At 44.2% G+C, this 17,349-nt stretch overlaps 1 protein-coding gene across 1 annotated transcript in view; it reads right to left on the reverse strand.

The window, feature by feature from the left end:
- mctp1a (multiple C2 domains, transmembrane 1a) overlaps window positions 1-17,349 on the reverse strand; it is a 134,758-nt gene that overhangs the window by 15,455 nt on the left and 101,954 nt on the right. Inside the window, exons 17-18 of the mRNA XM_062383758.1 lie at window positions 12,788-12,844; window positions 6,436-6,534 (exon numbers count right to left, since the gene is read on the reverse strand). Of these exons, the coding sequence (XP_062239742.1) occupies window positions 6,436-6,534; window positions 12,788-12,844 (156 nt within the window). The remainder of the gene's footprint in view (window positions 1-6,435; window positions 6,535-12,787; window positions 12,845-17,349) is intronic.

Genomic DNA, 17,349 nt, shown 5'->3' on the forward strand with positions numbered 1-17,349 from the left:
CTGTCCTCGGATCAGATAATGTGAAAAATGAACCATAGAGAGTCACAGGGACCACATGGCCTCCCAAGCAAAACCACACAAGACAAATAGATATAATTAGACAGAGTCCCTGGGTTATTTTTCTTCGCAAATATTTTACAAGACTCCCTTTCTTCCTTCCTCCGCCTCTCCTCCTCTTCTCAGCTCTCTCCTCCGAGTCCATCTGTTTTTCATTCCTCGCTCAAACAAATCTCCGAACGCTGGGTCTATTGTGCTGGGCTGGGTTAGGGCGAGCCGAGCTGAGCCGGGCTGGGCCGGGTCAGGCCATTTTATTTTCGGGCCCGCACTCAGGGGAGAGTGTTTGAGGGCCAGGGGAGTGGTGTGAGAGAGCGGGCGGGGGTGGAGAGGATAGGTCAGAGGTCGCCGGAGTATAAACCATTGCCACATGCCCCTCGGACCGCGGTCTGACTCCTATTTCCTGTCTTCAAACACGGCTCAGGGAGGCGGGGGGTAGCAATAACAGAGAGGGCCTCGGAGAACCTTGTTTTCCCAGCTTCCCCGCACACTGTGCACATATGGAGCCAGGCAACCTGTTCTTATAACGCAACCTAATACGCACAAACACACACACACACACACACACACACACATGCACACACACACACATGCACACACACACACACACACACACACACACACATGCACACACCCTACAGCTATTAGATAAGGTTGATCTGCACACCTGGTCTTGCTGTGTGACTCTACAAACGATATCATCTCCTGACACTGATTAGAGGATGAGGGCCTTTGACTTTTACAAGCAGTTTCCTTCGTACTGGGAAAGTTTCTGTGAGACTGTAATGTGCCCACTGACAGAGAGACAGGACGTGAACACCAGGGGACGACCGACCGCTCAGGCGCTCACAAGGCAAGTGAGCAGGAATGGCTGCAGACGTTTAAAATGAGGATCTTTCTTCTGATTTACTTCAGCAATTAGAGACAAGGCACACTTATTTTTAAATATTGAAATACCCATATTGGTCGTCCTCTAATTCAAACACCACTGCTAAAATTAAAAGAAGCTTTCCGTTGAATTACACTTATAATTTGAACCAGGGGCGGCAAGAGGGGATCCATCTCTTATGATTATTATTAGTAAATCAGGATTTTGGCATGATTTGTTTTTTTAGTTTTTCAAAATGTGCGTCAGGGGTTAACCACAACCTAACACTTGATTTATAATGAGAACGGTCTTTTTCCAGTCCTGACCAGCTCCGGGTCCCACTCAGACCGAGGAGCAGGGTTATTACAGGAGACTCGTTTATTTCCATCCGTCTCTTCCCGTGTGTGTCAGGGAAACTAAGTGGCTTTGTTTGGAGACCTGAAGGCACGGCTAATAAAGAGAAGTCTCTGAGGCCGCTCGCTCTGACTTGGCTTCAGCAGCAAGTCATGTTAATGCTCAAAGAATGCTACAAATCCCAACACTTCTGACACGGCGCTCTGATGGATGCTGCTACACGGCCTGCCTCGTGCAGACAGATAGCATAATAAGGCTGCCTAATGAGTTAAGCATCAGGCGTTCTGATAGACTGCGAGCGTGGATTCATCTGTAATGTGTTAACGCCAACGACACGTTACGGTAACTGCCAGTTCAGTCTGCGCTCTACACATTATCACTGGAGATGACAGAGCATTCACTCTCGACTGTTTCACCCATTGAAAAATTGATACCTCTCTGCCAGGTACTTACAGTAAACCATGTTTCACTGTATCAATGTACAGTACAGTGCATACTGCATAACACAACATGCAATGCCATTAATTTTGTTATTTTTTGCAAAATTATCAAATTTTGACATGAATCTTCAAAGATCTACGGCTTGTTTTCTGCAGCTACTGCTCGACATCTGATATAAAACAACAGATGTAAAAATGGTTGCGTGCACTGCTCAGCAGGAGCAGCATGATCAGGTAAAAATATCAATGCAAGAATATCAAAACCCCACATATAATTAGGTATTCCCAGTTGTGGGTTGACAGAATATATAAGAAGCAAGAAAAGATCCTTTTTTATAATCTACCATAAAGAAAAGTGTGATGTGAGTTCAGGGTAAAGTGCAGAGCAATTTATTTCCATGTTTTAAATAAAAAAAAACTGCATTGAGACTATGAATGACATTCTTTGACATCAATTAACTCCAATTAAGTTGGTAATGGAAAATATCAACTGATTTATTGCTCCTTGTTGGCAGAAAGCTGCAAGTTGTAATTCCATAAGTGCCATTTAAGGACAATATCAGCATATTTTGTGGTTATGTCCAAAGTTTGCATCATTGTTTGGATGTGTGATATGAAATCTCAGCCGAGCACCCGTCAGTTCAGCACTGAGCCGCCCTGCGTGAGAGTGTTCGCAGCAGGCTGCATCATGGGAGCGCTCCCATCAGGAGAGACAGAGGCGAAGAAGGCTCGTTAAAGTGATTCAAGTTGTTTGCATGTGTTAAGAAGAAACAACCCACAGTGACACTATGAGAGCCCAGGGAGACACACACATACACACACACACAGAGACACAAACACACAGAAACAGCCCACTCAGGCTAACCACAGTGCACTTGCTGGTAAACTGTGGTAAACAAATGTGGTAAACTCCTTGAAACGCTTGATTAAATATTTAACAAAAGAATGATTCCCAATGCCTCTGTGTACTCGACTGCTCCACTTCTCTTTCAGAGCATCGCGGCAGAGTACGTCTCTATGCAAAAGTGCAAAGTGAGCAGTTGTAAACTTTGCAAAGACAGTTTGTTCTGTACTGACCTAAGGCCCCGAGCCAAACAAGAGAGAGGTCACTGAGGACTGTTCGGATGGACTCATATCTGTCCTATATCTGCTAGGTGGAAATAGAGAGAGCCATCTGAGACTGTTTTAACCTCCGACTGCGGCGCTCTCCCTGCTGAGTTGCCAGTAAAATGATAAACCTAACGGTTATAATGCAGCAGCATATATCCCATCACATTACAAAATGAGTCTGAAAGCGTTGTTGTTGATTTTGTGACTGCAGAGAGAGTCAGGACCCCCCCCCCCCCGCCCCATTTTCACCCCAGGAAAAAAAAGGATTTTTTTGTATTTGCTAAAGTTGAGGAATGCTGTAGGGGCAACAGATAAATTAAATTTCCAAAGCCTGTGTAGGGATTAGCAATGACAGGAAAATGAAGAGTGCATGCAGTTATCAATTACTGTATATTTTTAAACTAGATAATTATGTATCCCAAAAATAATCTAATTTATGAGAAAGAAAAATGAAATAGAACAAAATACAAAATAAATGTTTGCATTCAGTTCAACAAATTGGTATTTTTGGTACCAGATGTGAGTAACAATTCTGAGTCAAAATAATGCAATGTTCAAATTGTCTACCTTCAAAATAAGGCTGGTATCACGATCAATTTAAATAGTTTGGCTAAACAGGGACAGATATAGACAAACTACTGCCCTTAAAAATAAATCGAATATCTTCCATCAGTGTCATTAGTATTACAAACTCTACTGTGGAGCGATAAGGTCACACATTTCACCAACTGGGATTTGAAAATAGTTCCTCAGGGGGTAAAATAAAAAAAGTAAAAAAAGACTTGGGGACCTAGTGGCCTAGAAGAACATCTCCCCACTGCCAGCATATGACAGAAAGATGGGACAAAGACCCAGCCTCAGAGACCAGCATGCACCCTGGCGCCCCGCCTGCGCCACGTGAAAGAGGCAGATGTTAATTTGATTATAAGATTTTTATGTATTCAACACAATACCTAATCCACGAGCGAATTGGGGGGAATACAGCTCTATTTCACCTCCTTCTCTCTTTTCATCATGAACACAAATATCTGTTTATCCCGGGCATTGAGATGCGCCGCCTGTCCTCCTGGCTCTCATCAGGCCAGGAGGAGACGTGGAGCGGCGTGCCCTCTCCCACGGGCCCACGTGGATGTGAGGGGAGAGCTTAGGAAGTGTTTCTGTGTGTATCAGAGGAACACAAAGATTTCTATGAGAATATCTTTGTTGGCTGAAGGTTTGCGGCGACAAGGCCAAAGTCAAACTGCACTATGACTGTCAGCTGAAGGTGGAGCGGACAGACAACGCTCTCCAGCACTAATTAATCTCTTCACCCAGCCCAGTCCCATAGCGAAGATAAATATAAACGTATTTAAAAGAGAGGGATGGAGGGGACGAGAGAAAGAGGGAATAAAAGGCAGAGGTGTTGGTGGTGACTTATTTTCAGTTTGACCTCTGTTTCCTCTTCTAAAGAGAAAGGTCTCCGGTTTTATGAGTGTGCGCTTGTGTGCACGTCTCTAATGTGTCTGGGTGACGGGAGGTTGTTTGCCGCTGATCATCTTTTCCAACCTCCATCTACCCCCGGGGCCCCCCCATCACCTCCACCACACCAGCAACTCCATCAGGCTCAAGGTCGGCCATGACACACACACACACACACACACACACACACACACACACACGACGGCCACCCTGTACCTTCTGCACTTGATCACTTCCCCTTCCTCACCTCCTGCTGAATGCCACCCAACCCCTGCACCCCCTCACCCCCTACCCTGCCTCACCTCTGCTCCCCTGCTCCTGCTCTCTCCTTCCCCGGGATCCATGCCTGGCAGTGTGTGATGAATGGGACAACATTACTCTTGTCCTCTGTTGGCCTGGTTAAGCAGCTCCAGCCTGTCCCCCCCCCCCCCATCCGTCTGTCAGACTGTTCTGTCTATTTGTCTGTCTCAGTGTCTCTGTGAGAACAAGTACAGGGAAAGAACATATGGGCTTTTGTGTCTTTAGATACGGTGCAGAATATGGATAATTATGTCAGAAATATATTTTTAAGATACATACTTTTCTGATTCTGTAAGGAGGAGCCTCCACAAGAATGTGTTATATTTTCAATTTAATTTTTTTATGAATTAAATCATATCTTGGTCTTGTTTGGGTTAAATTAGATTTGATTCATCATCTTGATCTGTAAAACTTGCAAACTTTGCCATACTTTTAATTACAGCTCCATGTTCACGGGGAGACAGGCGATAGAAACTGTTGTAACAGCCACTGTTTTAAACTCTGTTTTGGAAAGGGGGGGAAAAAAAACCGACAGAGCGAGAGTGCATCGCTATGAAGTGAAGGGATCACGTCTTCAAAAAAGTAAATAAAATATGCATCCTCTCTGTGCTCATTACAGATTTATGACTCTTGTTAAAAGAAAAGGTGGCGGCTGCCTCCTTGCATGTCTGACTTTCAAATTCAGACGACACCGCTGTCAAGTGTTGTGCTCCACATTCCGTCCAATGAGAGGCCGGGAGGGCTGAGCGTGTGCCATCCTCGACATCCTATCCGGTGAGAGTCTCGGAGAGAGTTACTTTGGGGCGGATGAGAACTCCTCACCTACAGTGCAGCGAGTGCTCGTCGACGCGCTTTGATGCATAGCTCATCAGACAGGAAGTTCAGTTGCTTCAGCCGCTTGTGTGCATGTGTTGCAGAACAATAACAGTTGGTGGAGAAGACATTGCTGCATTAGGCATAATGAGCAGTGGGATTTGCTTTAGTAATATGAAATAGTTTGACTGTCTCTGTAGCAACTATTTAAAAAGTGTGTTCAAATCCATGACACACACATAAACACACACACACACACACACACACACACACACACACACACACACACACACACACACACACACACACACACACACACACACACACACACACACACACACACACACACACACACACACACACACACACACACACACACACACACACACACACACACACACACTCATCCCCTTAGGGCTCTCAAACTCATTAGAAGATTATAAGGGTTATAAAGTGTGAAAAAAACTGAGAGAGATGTAATTAGTGCTTTTAAAAAATATCTCAATCTAAAAGTTTATTTTTGGCAACAACAATAAAAGTACAATAAACTACTACGAGACTTGATTCCCCTACGGTGCCTGTCAATTTACAATTAAATGTTAAACACAAGTACAAATACTCTCAAGTCAATCCCAGTGTCACCCGTGAAGTACCCCAGATACCAGAAGTCCCACAAGAAGAAACCAAGTTGTCACCCCTCAATCTACAGCCCTGACGTCACAGTCTAAAAGGTCTACAGTGGCACAGGGAAGTCACACAGGAACACGCAGCCTTCCATGCTGGAGCTCCACTCAGGTCCCCATCACCTTGGCGAGCAGGCACAGGCGGAGGCCTCGAGGTGGGGTTGAGGTTGCGGGCCGAGCGTGCAGTGCGTGGGTGTTAATTGAGACGCGGACAGGGAACAGGTGCTGTGGACACAAACCCCCGACAAGACGTAGACAGAGGCCGCTGGACAGACGATGGACTAATAGGAAACCGGAAAACAGCGACACACACCATCAGGAGTCAAGTGCCAGAGCCACACACATGCCCACTTACCACCATCGTTCGTATCCACTCAAAGTGCCAGGAAGCCAACATATCCTCGAGGATATGGTTTTTATCACAGCCATCCTCCCAGGGGCCTGGTTTAGGGTCCTTGTGGATAGATTACAGTGAGATTTTCTCTTTACAACCCATAGAAATTAGGGTGAAAGGGTTAGAGAGAAAAAAAATACTGGATGCTTCACAGGTGGGGTCTTGAAGAAACAAGGCTGTGCATTGTGTGTGTATAATATTGTCTCCCACCAAAACGTAGGCATTTTACAATACTCACCTTTGTTTATACTTTTGTTTTTGATAGGTACAAACAGGATGGATTTAAAAGCCACGTTAGGCTTTTATTTGGTGAATTCCTTCACATAGCGATATGCAGAGGAACATCTAGTCTAATATCTCAACAATGAGAGTGGTGAAAACTCAGTAAATGGTGTTAAAGTGCACGTATACGTAATAAAACTACAAAAAAAGAGCCAAAGTGGAAAAAATGAATTTAAATAACAGAAAAAAACAGAGTTAAAGAAGTAGAAGTGTTAAGAGAAAGACGGAGTCAGAGAATGAGGGAGAGATGACAGCAGAAGACAAAGCAGGAGATGTGTATCTGGGGGGAATAGAAAGAGTGAGGGATGATCCACCTGATGTATGTGTGTAACAAAGAGGGAAAAACAAACAAACAATGCAGTGTGTTTTGCATAGAGAGACAATGCCCCTGCATGCCTCTTTCACCCTCCTTTTTGTTTTCATTCCTCTCTCTATTAGCCAAACATGATTAAAATGCAGTTCCTACCAGCGTCTCTGCTGAACAATGGAAAAAGCACACACACACACACACACACACACACACACACACACACACACACACACACACACACACACAGAGTGAGACGGGAAGAAAAATGAAGCGGAAAAGTCAAAAGCATCTTTTACAGCGTGACGCTTTTCATCCTTCACAGGCGGCGAGAAGAAAAGAACACAGACATTCAAACTTTTTCTCCCCCCCCCCCTCCTCAGCCTCTGAGAACACCCCCTTGATACCAGAGGACAACCCCGCTCAATAGCTTCCCCCCAGAACCAAAATTGCAGTAACACTCTTTTTTTTGTCTTTTTTTTTTGCAGAACATTGATATAATTCCCAGTGCTCTCTTTAGTCCAATTACGTTATGCCAAGTCACTATCTGAGCGATCGGCGCAGTGCCGTGACCGGGACAGAGAGGGGAGCGCCGGGGCTCGGGGAAGGTGCAGCGCCAGGCCGTATGCTATCTGGAGATAAGTCGGGGGAAAAACTGTTTTAACCATATTCACACTGAGTTAAAGTGTGTGCCTTATTTAACATTTCATGGAGCGGAGAGCAGAGGCACTCGAGGCGCTCGCTTAATGGTACACAGAAAAAAAAGTAGGAAGCTGTGAGATAGATGGGGGGGGGGGGGAGGCAACAGACAGACAATGTATGTTAAAAAGCAGGCCTGCAGGATGGGAAGTGGTGAAATGCACTGATCCCATAGCCAATTAATAAACACACACACACGTGGGATTGTGCGTGTGTGAACATGTGTGTGTGCATGAGTCATACCTACAGGGAAAGCATCAGAGGGCGGAGCGGCTGTCTCGGCAGTACAGATGAGGGGGATAAAGAGATATTGGGGGGTATGAAGACGAGCGTTTGGCAGGAGGGATGAAGAAACAGAGAGGATCTTGTATTCTCAGTCTCGTGTGCACAGCGGCGTCATCGGTAAGACCGCCAAGCGATAAGGAAAACACCATTAGCCTCCACCAGATGTGCATCCAAACTTACTGTAACCTCTTTGTGACCAGGGGTTTGCTTGATTACCACATTGAGACTATTAATTGAATGTCATGTAAGATGTAAATACACGACAGAAATCTATCCTCAATTCTTCAGAATGGTATCATGACCCCGCATGACATAATTAATAAGCCGATGCCTAAAAGGGACCAAATTAGTCATGGAAAGTGGTTTGACCTTCAAATTGGAAGAAGAAAAAAAAATCTAATTGCTGATTCCTGTCGAGAACTGGGTAAATAAATTGGCCTTAATAATGGTTAAAAGTTCAGATTGTGCGGATCAATAATAGCTAATGAATAATATCTACTCTGCGTTTACCATCCACTGTGCACGAGAGGGAGATGGAAGTGGAAAATGAGCGAGAAACGGGAGACGAGAAAGTAAGTGTGTGTGTGTGTGTGCGTGTGTGTGTGTTTGTGTGTGTGTGTGTGTGTGTGCGAGCGAGATAGAGATAGATAGACGCAGGGAGAGAAAGAGAGAAGGAGTGCACCGAGCAGTAAGCCCGTGAGCAGGACATGATTGCAATGTGTATCTTATCGGTGTCAGGTCCTCCTGAGGCTAGTGGAGCCTAGCTGAGCGGCGCACGAGCGCTTCAGTGACCAGTCAACCGTGTGAGGGGTAATCTCCTCGCTCAGTCTCTCTCTCTCTCTCTCTTACACACACACACTCCGTTTTTTCCAGTAAGCCCCCCCCCCCCCCCTCTCTCTCTCTCCTCTGGGAGGCAGTTGAGCCACTCCAGCAAAGGCGCTCACACAAACACACAAACATATCGAAGCGCACAAACAGTTGCACCCAGGCAGAGCCGCAGGTGATTGCCTCATGCCAGCTCTGGACACTCACCCCACAGGTGAGAGGGAGACATCACAGGCTAGATTGCACACTGAAGCCCCTGCAGCCAGGAGCCTGTATATATAGCACTGGGCTGGAAAAGCTGTACCTCACTCTACCTCATTCTCTCAACGTTATTTTAAGCTGAATCGGAAGATATTGAATTGGCAGAAAAAACACAGGAGGAAACAAATGAAACTCACGAAGGACAGAATAAAAATAAACATTTTTGGGGTTGTAGCGATTGACAGTTGTTGCCTTCCACCTCTCCCCAGGGTCAGAGCCCTGGTATTTGCATTAATAAAGCCATTTCCTGTGTTTTAATGTATGCATGTGTATCATCGAACATGACAAGTCAAAATATCTGCCACAATAAAAGTCTATTGAATATGAGTTAGAGGCTCATAATTTTCCAAAACATAACAAACAAAATAATAATAAATAAAAATAGTAATAATAAATGAACATGGCACAAGGTTGACCGAGTCACAAGTAAGTTCTGGTGGTAATCCTTCATTCAGGTGTTTGATTTTATTTCTAGTAATATAACTGTGATGTTACTGAACTTCAGCCATGTATTACTTGTATAACTGCGAGAGAGCATAATGAATATATAGATAACAGATAATAAGGTGTATTTAACGATAGCATATTGGATACATTTTCAGAGCACGTCCAAAATAGAGATAGAAAAAAAAGGCATGGCCTATGATTTCATCTCAATTCACTCTCTCCTATTAGGAAGACGCATATAAACTGCAGAGAAGGATAATGACAGTGTGCTGGTGACACAGTGATTCTTCCACCATTACATTGTAGTCACACGCATTGAAAAGTGTTCTGCATTAAGACGAAGTGGTTCTTTTGGACCATCTGAATCTACAGTGTGAAAACCCTATTCATCTTAAAATTTGCTTTACTGTAGCACACTGACTTTAACAGGGCATATATGTTGAGTTTTATTTTGAAGCATCCATTTTTACTCTGTGTGTTCCATCTATGTACTGCATCACTAATGAGCTTTGGAACGAAATGCACCTGCATCCTGCCACCGTGTTTAAAATTAGTTTTTATTGAAAATTGAGGTTAAAAACTGGGGCATATTTCATGCATGTGTGTGTTTGTGTGAGTGTATGTGTGTGTGTATATGTGTGTGTGTATGTAGGCAATAGGACTCAAGCCACATTCCACATCGAAGGTCAGCACACACACTCAAACACAAAACGCTGGGGAGTCGGGGAGAAGGAGAAGAAAAAAAAATGGTTCATGTCTGACATTCCTCGAGCCGTCACGTGCCTGCATGTTCGGCTTTAACAACAGAGCCATCCCCATCAATTAGTCTTGATGTTGGACTTTCATTGAGATTAAGTGACTAATATCAATGCTTGCTCACAAGAAAGACACTTTCCACGTCTGCCCAACAATCTGTTAAGTCAAAACACATGTGGTGATCCAAGGCAAAAAGCCCGCAAGGGGTCCTCTCTGCAATGAAAAACAGGTGCTCTACTTTTTGGCCATGTAATACCCCATTTAGCCTCTGGAGCAAAGGTTATCCAGCTAATAGCTGCCTTGTGGTGCGCTGGGAAGAGCCGCACATGGTCGGAGTAAACATCTGGGACAGATTGTACATACTTGCAACATATGCTTCAAGTTCAATTAAAATGAGGCCTTGGCACATTTATTAATCTTTTTTACCTCTCCTCTCCTTTCTCTTCTTCCTTCTCTCCCCTAAAGGCCTGTGCCATAAAAGAGGCCTCCTTTGACCCGTCCTTAATACTTGCTCATACAATCTCTAGTTACCTCACATCCAATGTAAAAGACCGCATGTGCAATGTAAAAAGACAAATTTGTTAAGCCTTGAAACTCCATTTGTTCTCCGACACCAGGCCGGTGGGAGAGCAAGGGGAATAGAGGGAATATGTGTCAGAATGAAAGGGGAAAAATGCAGGGAAGGCGACGATTGAAGGAAGGGAGGAAGGAGAGTGGGAGGAGAGAGAGATGTAGGTGAAGAAAAAAAAAAAAGCCCCCTTTCAACTTCCCTACAGCTCAAATGAAATGCTAACAGTCGAGGGGAGCAATAGATCAAAATGTATGAAGCCGGAGTTGGTAAATTGTAGCCTTTGTGGCGGCTGCGCTATCCGGCATCCCAGCGCTGTGTGAGCGCAGAGAGCAGGGCCCTTCTTCTGTGGAATAATCAGTTTGGCACCAAATCTGACGCCGGCTGCACAAGCTGCCGCTGCACCTCATTTCAATATGAAAGTCCAAAAATGTATTTCATATAATCTGCAGCGTTTCAAATGCCGGTAATTGTATTTTATTTTCCCAGAGAGGAGGGTCCGAAACGCGGCAGCGGAGGGCAGATGTGAAGAAGGGGTTAAGAAGAAATGGTTCAAGGTTGCCTGGTGCATATCTTCAGTCGGCGCCCCCCCCCCCCCCCCCCCCCCCACCCCCACCACCCCCTGTACGTTTCAGCCTTGGAACTTCACAGCCATGAAACTTTGCCTCTGCATCTCTGTGGGAGAGGATGTAAATGCTCACGTATCGTTGTGCACTCATCGCCCAACTGTTGACTGATTGCCTGACTGGCTGACTCACCGGTGGGGATGACTATTTGGCCATCTGCACTGTAACACTTTCTTTTTAACCCTTTTGTTACCTCCTTGCACTTACGACCCTCGGAGAGAGGCTGCAGCGAGGTTGCAGTTGCATAAGTTCAATCGGCCCACACTGTTTCCTGGAGCTAAAATCATTTTCAAATTTCCTGGTCAAAGGCCTCGACAATTACCATCACAAACAGCAGTGGTAATTGTTTTGCTCCAAAAAGATTACCAAGCCAGATCAGGCGAATTACCACATCTTAGCCTGCTAACCTTCATATTGCCGGAGTGCGGCTGCAAGGCATCGAGTATCAGCTCGAGTAATTTCAGATTCCAGACTGTTCAGTCAAGGTACTTTGCTTTTTTTAACAGTGAAAGTTGTGAACTTCACTTAAAAGCTAAAGTTATGATTTTTGCTCCAGTCGGATCAGACAGTGAATTATTTTTTTTGCCTCAGACAACAGAGTGTGTGGATAAATAGCTTGCCAGCGCAATTACCATTAGCAAGTGGAACATTGACAAGGTGCTGCGTCCTATCCACTGGCATTTGTTTCAGTGGCTCGTCCTACAGCGTAAACGCACAGAGGCAGTAAAGCAGCCACCTGTTGTTACATGATAGTGTCTGGACAAGCCCAGATGCTGTTTTACTGGGACATAAAGGAGCAGTGAATGGACCTAAATACCTAACTAAGCATTTATATGGGTGTATGTTCTCAGGTAGCTGTCGATGTCGGTAAACGTAAATTCAACTTAGTGTTATATGAAGGGAAAAAACAAGATGGTGCAGTAAACGACACCACAGAAGTAAAAAAAAAAAAAAAAAGGCTGAGGAATATGCCATTTGTGCCAGCTACAGAGAAAACTTTTTAAAAAAGGTTAAAAGGTTGTACAATCTCTGAACATGTGTTTGCGCCTCAGGCTGCCAGAATAACGGAGCAGGGGAGGAGTTGGGAGGGGGGGAGATGGAGTCATTTCATTTGTCTGTTTGCGTTTCCGGTCGGCGAAGCAGTGTCAACCCCTCCCGAGGCAGTGTGCCAATGAGTGTGTGTGTGTGTGTGTGTGTGTGCGACTGAGTGAAAACGTGTTCATGTGGGAGAGCATCACTGACACTAGACATAATTACCTTGTCATCTTTGTCAAAATCCTCATCCTCGTCGTCCAGCAGGTCCTCCATCGCTTGCTGACAGTCGCAACATGGAAAAGGGGGGAAAAGGGAAAGAAAGAGAAATGAGAAATATAAATGTTTACGCAACAGCTATAATGCAGATAAACATTAGATAACACAAGGGTGAACATCATCGGAGCAGCCGCGGAGGCATATTAAAGCTGATTGGTTATGCTTATGTCTTTAAATGAGTATGGAACGGGTTGTGGAACTATTGGATTGGTGTGTGCTAATATGTCATGAGCCTCAGAATGGGTTTGAATAAGAATTTAATTTTAGAAACGTTCTGTTGTTCAAATGTGTTGACACTTCTGGAAATGTAAGGAAACGACTCGGGCTTTGAATCTCAACGGGGCCGAGGATTAAAGTCTATTCATCCACTCAGATCGCGGCGCAGGGAAGCATTTAAATCTGGCACCATTCAGCGGGACGAGGCAGCACAGCTCCTCTGCGTCTGATTGTGCTCCTTCTCTCCTCTGACCTCTTCAACCCTCGGACTCGTCTTTCACCCCCCGACCTCCCCGTGCCCACACGTTCATCTATCTGTCGCTGCGCCTGCTCTCACAGAGCGATGCGCCGTGAAAAGAGTGGAGAGAGAAGCTCCCAGCACAGAGAGCGAGTCGCAAGGAACAGCAACTATGTGCTCCAGTGGTCCACAACCGATGAAACCGGAGCTGGTGCGGCTCTGAAACCCCGAGACACCACGATACAAACTGTACAACACAAAGGATAAAACAAAAAACACACTTGTGAACCACAACCAGGAAAGCACATTTGGAAACATATACTGTACTGCATCACAAAGGTGCATACAACAAGTTGCAAGTTTTCTTTTCATTCACAAAATTTGACACATTCAGAGACACAGAAATGGGTTTCATCGAAAATGCGATCAATCATATAGAGCTCATTTATATCTTTATGTATAAACAAGCAATTACACAAATGTTTATGAAAATCCCTGAACCAATCAGATCCGGTTGAGCCACTGCGTTTACTAATATTGTGTCTGGTTACCGTACAGTATTGTGCGTCTTTGCGAACATGCAGAAGCTCGCGTGTGCAGTGCGATGGAGCCAAGGCGCTGAAAGACCCGCAGATCACTGCTAAATCCCTTCCACCCTCTTTCTGTCAATCACCCATCAAAGCCACGAGGTCATATTATGACTCCCAATTAACATAAACAAACAGCCATATCATAAGCCTTACAGCTGTCAACCACAGCCTTCATCCGCTCTCATTGTTGTACCAGCTCCAACTCCCACGAACCTTCCCCCGGCCTCCACATCACCACAAGCCCCTAACCACCTCCAGAACAGCTCCAACTAGTTTGGAGAAATCCAAAAATCATTACTTAACAAGACAATAGCTTTTGTCCTTTTTGTTTTTCATTGGAGTAAGGGGGGAAACTATATGGCGGCTGACATAAGCCTCTTATGTAAATGCAGCTTCCCACACAAACAAAGAGGAGTTCAGAACAGCAGAGTTGAAAGGGTAGAGTCAATAGCGTGTGTGTGTTTGTGTGTGTGTGTTTGTGTATGGGTTCTATCAATAGCTCAGAGTCACTAGGGCAAAGTGTTACGCATGTGTGCACGGCACCCCTTGTTTTAACTGCCTGACTGTATGACAACTAGTTATTCCCACTTCACTAAGACTCCATCACTGTCTAGACAAATAAGCTTGACTGTTCACAGTTCACAGTCTCTTTATTGATACTGAATACATTGACTCCACTCCGCCATACAAACACCAGCGAGGGGAATTTTCTGTGCTCAGCCGCCGGAAAAGATGCCGACGTGATACTGTAACATGAAAGCCTTCTGGCATCTCCCAACAAACGGCCTATAACTGTTTATAAAGTCATCATGGTTCCTCCCAAATCCTTTCAGCCATGCCAAAATACAAACATAATGGATTCCTCCACACGGAGGCTTTGCTGGGGCACGCCTGGCACGCGCTCCCAACTTTAAACAAAGGGAATGAGCATGAGCTAGCTGGAGAAGCATGACCTAGAGAGACAGAGAGAATGATAGAGTCGTTTGTCTCCCTGCGCTCCCCGCTCTGCTCTCTCCCTTCCATCGCCTGTGGTTACAGGGAGAAGTCATGTTTCCCCGCAATGAGACACAGTGTAAAATTAATAAATAAAAAGACACGGAACATGTCATCTGCCCTGAAGATTGCCACGGCTAAATGTGTGCACTGAAACTATTGTCTCAGCGAGGGAGGATATAAATTACCTCGGTGCAGCCGATGAATTCCAAACATCTTTGTGTCTTCCTCTCCCTGCACCTCGCTCTATTGGCCTTATTCTTCCTCTCTTCCTAAGACCTGTTTGGTGTATGATATCATTTGTCTGCTTATCCCTCCATTATCATGTTGTTTGAATTACTATCATTACAACACTGCGGCATCAAAGCCTCGCTGTCGACGGGATCGCGTGGAGCTCGCACTGCCTGCAGGGCTGCTACAGTCAATTCAATATCTACTGAGGTGGGGATTAACATATACAGACCTATTCAAATGATACAGGGATGATGCGGGCTACTCTTACAGATTACACCGTGCCCCGTAAATACATACAAAGATGGTTATAATATAAAATACACACAAAGAAAATAAGTGACTACAATGACATTGAGCGTTCTGGAGGTGGTGTGAATATGAATGTGTGAGTTTGGCCATAGTGGTTCGTCCTGATACAGATGATTTGAAAGATTTAAGTTTGTGTTGCTTTGTCTCAGATTCCAGAACAAACTACTTCTCTCCATCCCTCTGGGAGCTGGGTTTGTAAGTCTGGGCCTTTTGTAAAGTCCCCTTGAGATAATGTTGGTCATGATTTGGCGCGATGCAAATCAAACTGAATCCTCTCCCACTGTTTATTCTGTCAGTGATAAAACTATCCACGAAAACAATTGTGCATTATCTATTTTTCTTTACTGTAGGTGGCGCTGTGGCAGCACGCTTGTATAGTAGCAGAAGAAGAAGGTTCACGTCATAGCAGGACATGGCAGCGTAAACAAATGTAAGTTCAAATGTTGGCAAATAAAATGGCTGAATGTTCCGACAGAGAATTACAATGTGTATTAATTGAATTATTATAACATCCCAAAATCGATTGCTTTACAATTTGCTGACTGGTACTTAAGAGCTACAGAACAGTAGCTGTGACACTTTCATGCATCTTTTATTGGGCGAGTATATTTTCAAACTCCCAAACCAGGACTCTTAAGAGAACTGCACATTAATTTGTACAAACATATGCATGCACCAGGATGGGGGACAATTATTCCAGCATCTAACACCTACTGAGCATCTTTGAACACCATTGACATCATGAACGCAGCATGTCTTGGTCAGGTACCGAACGAAAAAAGAAATTGGAGCCCACTAGAAAAGACTGACTTTCAAACTATTTGCTTCTCTCGGGTTCTGTGGGAAAGAACTGTCACCTTCAAAGTCTATTATGATTAACTTTGACTCATAGGTTAGCAACAGCCTCTGGGCAACCGCACGTTAACTGACTGACACATTAAAACAGACCAATCAGGGTTGAATTCAGATATGTGGTGACTTGTTTATGTTTTTATAGCTGAATAGATGATAACAAAGTGGGACAGACCATGATAGATGTCTGGGTAAGTGAAGAAAACAAATATAATACTGTAATCAATATTTAGTGGTATATTGTGTTGAAAACCAGGACATTTTAGCGGTGTATGGTCAGGAGTTGGTACACACAGCTTGAAACTGGGACATTCCCAGGCTAACCAGGAGTGTTGGTCACTGTAATTTTGATGTCAGTACACATCTACATTCAGCCTCAGAGAGCAAAATCTTTCTGTGATCCAAAACTGAAAAACATCTGAAAACAAAGAAGAATGTCATGTAGTTGTAAATTTCGCAGTTTGGATCTGAAGTCTTCTTGTGAGAGAAGTAGCTGCTGCACCAACTGATGTGATGAACAAGAGGTTAGTGTTAAAAATAAAAATGTATTTTGATTTTTATATTCTTCCTTTTTCCTCCACTGGGAGCTTCTTGCACACTCAGGCACAACAGCACCCCTAGTGTCTGTTCAAGGAAAATGACAACACACTTGGGGGCAAAAGAGATCAGTGTTCTGACCTTCAGCTTTAAAGACACTCTAATGACTCTGTAGTGTTGTGGTGAATGAGATGATAAAGGAGATTCTAAGACCCTTAACTTACACTGATCAGTATCAGTCAATTAACATTAACAAAGGGAACTAGTTCTGACGATGTGGCTGATTGATATAATATTTATCTGTGGAAGTTAATTTCAAACTATTAGTAATTTGATTTTTATGTTTCATTTTAACAGTTTTTCTACAGTTACTATACATATTTTAATATTATAGCTGATTGGTGTAAATCAGGGCATTTGTGTCTTTGCAGTATCTGTAGCACCATCTTGGCCAATGTTGATTCATGCCCAATTGCTTTACCTATAACAAAGTGAACTTGAAGTTTGATGTTGTATTAGCTGTATGCTTTTACCTATAC

Source organism: Platichthys flesus, chromosome 3, assembly GCF_949316205.1.
Source record: "Platichthys flesus chromosome 3, fPlaFle2.1, whole genome shotgun sequence".
NCBI lineage: Eukaryota > Metazoa > Chordata > Actinopteri > Pleuronectiformes > Pleuronectidae > Platichthys > Platichthys flesus.